This window comes from Bufo gargarizans, chromosome 3 (assembly GCF_014858855.1).
Source record: "Bufo gargarizans isolate SCDJY-AF-19 chromosome 3, ASM1485885v1, whole genome shotgun sequence".
In the NCBI taxonomy this organism is placed as follows: Eukaryota; Metazoa; Chordata; class Amphibia; order Anura; family Bufonidae; genus Bufo; species Bufo gargarizans.
Window position 1 is genome coordinate 542950798 of NC_058082.1, and position 3673 is coordinate 542954470.

The following is a 3673-nucleotide window of genomic DNA, read 5'->3' on the forward strand; positions in this document are numbered from 1 at the left end:
TAGCACCTCCAAACCCATCGTAGGGCGCCAATATCACTTTAAAAAGATTTAAAAAGACTTTTGATCTACACAGCAGGCATAGCTGAGATTTTTAAATAGTGAGTCCAGTGTAGTGTTTATATATACACAACAATAAATGTTATGTTTTAGCTTAGAACACAATCACACGTGTCAACCCAGAGACAAATATTGGTCTCGCTGACCAATTGAAAATAAAAATTAATACTGTGTCTCAACACGTTGTGAAGGGTCATTTCAATAGTAAAAACATTATAATGCCACACTTAACCAATGGACAGGTGACATATTTTATAATAAAGGAGCTGCTTTTCTAATCCTAAATAAAAAAACTTATGCACTTACTACAAATGACATACATGTAAATAATTTCATTATGGGGAATGTATGGTGCGAGCTAAAGATCTGAGCTTGTTCCATACAAGGCAGATGCTAGCTGTGAAATATAAGTGAACCCGGTCATAATGACAGAGATCAGAAATAACTCCCAGCCTGGTCATTTCACACCTTAAATGCAACAGTCAGTAACTTCCATGAAATCCGAATGGTTACTCAGAGAGGCATTGGGTTTTCTTTGTCTTCAGAGCCCTTGCAGCAAGATTGCTGGCTTCTATTTGGTTGCGCTAGAATATGTGCAATGTAACAATAAAAATTGTCCCAATCTTTAGGTAATTATATGTCAGAATACAGCCTGATATAACACATCATACAATAGAGATCCATGTCTGCCACATTTCCTACTATCTTAACATTTCAATGGATTGAAACCTTTTTTAGACATTAGACACAAATTCAGCATGAATGTGGCTTCTCTCCTGTGTGGGTTAATTGATGTTTAATAAGAGTTAATTTCTCACTAAACACTTCTCACTTTCGGGACAACAAAATGGCTTCTATCTTGTTTAAGTTCTCAGATGTGTATCAAAATTTTATTTGTGACTAAAACATTTCCCACATTCAGGACATGAATATGGCTTCTCTCCTATGTAAATTATCAGATGTGTTTCAAGACTGGATTTATGATTAAAACATTTCTCACATTCAGGACATGAATGTGGCTTTTGTCCTGTGTGGTTTTTTTCATGGTTAATAAGAATTGATTTCTCACTAAAACACTTCCTACATTCAGGCTGGGTTCACACCTGAGCATTTTACAGCGTGTTCCTACGCGCTGTAAAACGCTCAACAAGGAGAAACCAATGATTCCCTATAGGAATGGTACTCACCTGGGCGTTTTACAGCGCGTACGATCGCGCATACAGAGCGCTCCATCACAAATGCTCAGGTCTGAACCCAGCGTAAGTACATGAAAAGGGCTTCTCTCATATGTGAGTTCTCAGATGTGTATCATGAGTTGATTTGTGACTAAAACATTTCCCACATTCAGGACATGAAAATGGCTTTTCTCCTGTGTGAATTCTCTGGTGTTTAATAAGACTTGATTTCTCACTAAAACACTTTCCACATTCAGGACATGGAAATGGCTTATCTCCTGTGTGAATTCTCTGATGTTTAATAAGACTTGATTTCTCACTAAAACACTTTCCACATTCAGGACATGAAAATGGCTTCTCTCCTGTGTGAGTTCTCAGATGTTTAATAAGACTTGATTTCTTACTAAAGCACTTCCCACATTCAGGACATAAAAATGGCTTCTCTCCTGTGTGAGTTCTCAGATGTGTATCACGATTTGATTTGCCACTAAAACACTTCCCACATTCAGGACATGAAAATGCCTTCTCTCCTGTGTGAGTTGTCAGATGTATATCACAAGTTGATTTGAGACTAAAACACTTCCCACATTCAGGACATGAAAATGACTTCTGTCCTGTGTGAATTCTCTGATGTTTAATAAGATTTGATTTATCAGTAAAACATTTTTCACATTTAGGACATGAATATGGCTTCTCTCCTGTGTGAGTTCTCTGATGTTTAATAAGACTTGGTTTCTGACTAAAACACTTTTTACATTCAGGACATGAAAATGGCTTCTCTCCTGTGTGAGTTCTCTGATGATTAATAAGATTTGATTTCTCACTAAAACACTTTCCACATTCAGGGCATGAAAATGGCTTCTCTCCTGTGTGAGTTCTATGATGACTAATAAGACTTGATTTCTGACTAAAACACTTTCGACATTCAGGACATGAAAATGGCTTCTCTCCTGTGTGAGTTCTCTGATGTTTAATAAGATGTGATTTCTCACTAAAACACTTTCCACATTCAGGACATGAAAATTCCTTCTCTCCTGTGTGAGTTCTCAGATGTATATCACAAGTTGATTTGTGACTAAAACACTTTCCACATTCAGGACATGAAAATGGCTTCTCATCTGTGTGAGTTGTCAGATGTTTATACAAATATGATTTGTAGATAAAACACTTCCCACATTCAGGACATGAAAATGGCTTCTCTCCTGTGTGAATTTTCGTATTAAAAGTTGTTTCATATTCTGAACATGGATATGGTCTTTCATCTTTGTGAATGTTCCTGCGCATATAAAGGTACGATTCATTTTCAAAATCTTTCCCATATTCAGAACTCACAGACATTTCACCCAGTCTATGTCCAGTGCTATTATTGACAATCTGTGATGTATTATCTTCTACTTTATGAGAAGGAGATACAATTAGACATCTATGGAAACCTGTTATCCAGTCTTTACCTGAAAAAAGAAATAGTGCAAAGGTGTAAGAAATATCTCAGTAACATTAATTCAACTATACTTATATCAGTAAAATCTGCAAAGGGTTAGATTTAGTTTTAGCATTCGTTGCTAATTTAAAAAAAATCTAAACACTAATTAAAGGAAATTTGTCATCAGATATTATTTAGCACATTAAACTATTGGTAGAAAGTGCCAGTTAGGAGTCTCCAGGTGAATAGAAACTGGAGTCTTCCTCTTCTAATTAGTAAAGTGGTTTTCTTATCAGAGAAAACATCTACAAATTGTACAAACAATATGAGTGACATATCGAATTTTCTATACAAATTTTGTTCCATAAGACATAAGTGATGCCCACAGATGACATTAGGCCAAATTTTGAGACAATTGGTGAATGTCCCCACTTTTAGAAGTGGAGTGATTTAATTACAGATTAGTTCGATTTTAAAAAGTGACTAAAAGGTCAAATCTTCAAGCCAAAAAAACATACTTTTACTTTACTTTATTAGACATGGGCGTACACCACCTTGCACTTGCATTAAATATATTATTACTTTGAGTGATTTCATAAATTTCAGAAAGCAAAGAGAGACTTAAAACTGACAACAAAACCACTGTGTTACAGATTGGAAAACACAGCCAAGCTGGAATCTAGGTTGAAGGCAGCTGATCTATAGGGCAAGAGCAACAAAGACGTGGACTGCAAACTTATACAGAGTTGGATCTAGACTTTTAAAACCCAGAAAAACAAAGACATTGACTTAGAACTTGTTCAGACTTCTCAAGATATCTGAAACCGTCTTAGGCTACTTTTACACTTATGTTTTTTGTTTGTTTTTGGGTAGTGTGATTCGGCAGAGGATCTCAATACCAGAAAAAGACAAAAATAAAATCAAAACAGATCCATTTAAATCCGGTATTTAGATCCTCTGCTGGATCTCAATAACAGAATTAACAATGCAAGTGTGAAAGTAGCCTGACAGAGACTTC

At 35.7% G+C, this 3673-nt stretch overlaps 1 protein-coding gene across 1 annotated transcript; it reads right to left on the minus strand.

Moving 5' to 3' along the window:
- Window positions 1-1340: 1340 nt before the first annotated feature.
- On the minus strand, window positions 1341-2210 carry LOC122931748 (zinc finger protein 84-like; the record flags this gene model as incomplete). The annotated part of the gene is made up of 1 exon (XM_044285812.1): window positions 1341-2210. A coding segment is annotated over one exon (870 nt), but the record flags the coding sequence as incomplete, so codon positions are not given.
- Window positions 2211-3673: the final 1463 nt, after the last annotated feature.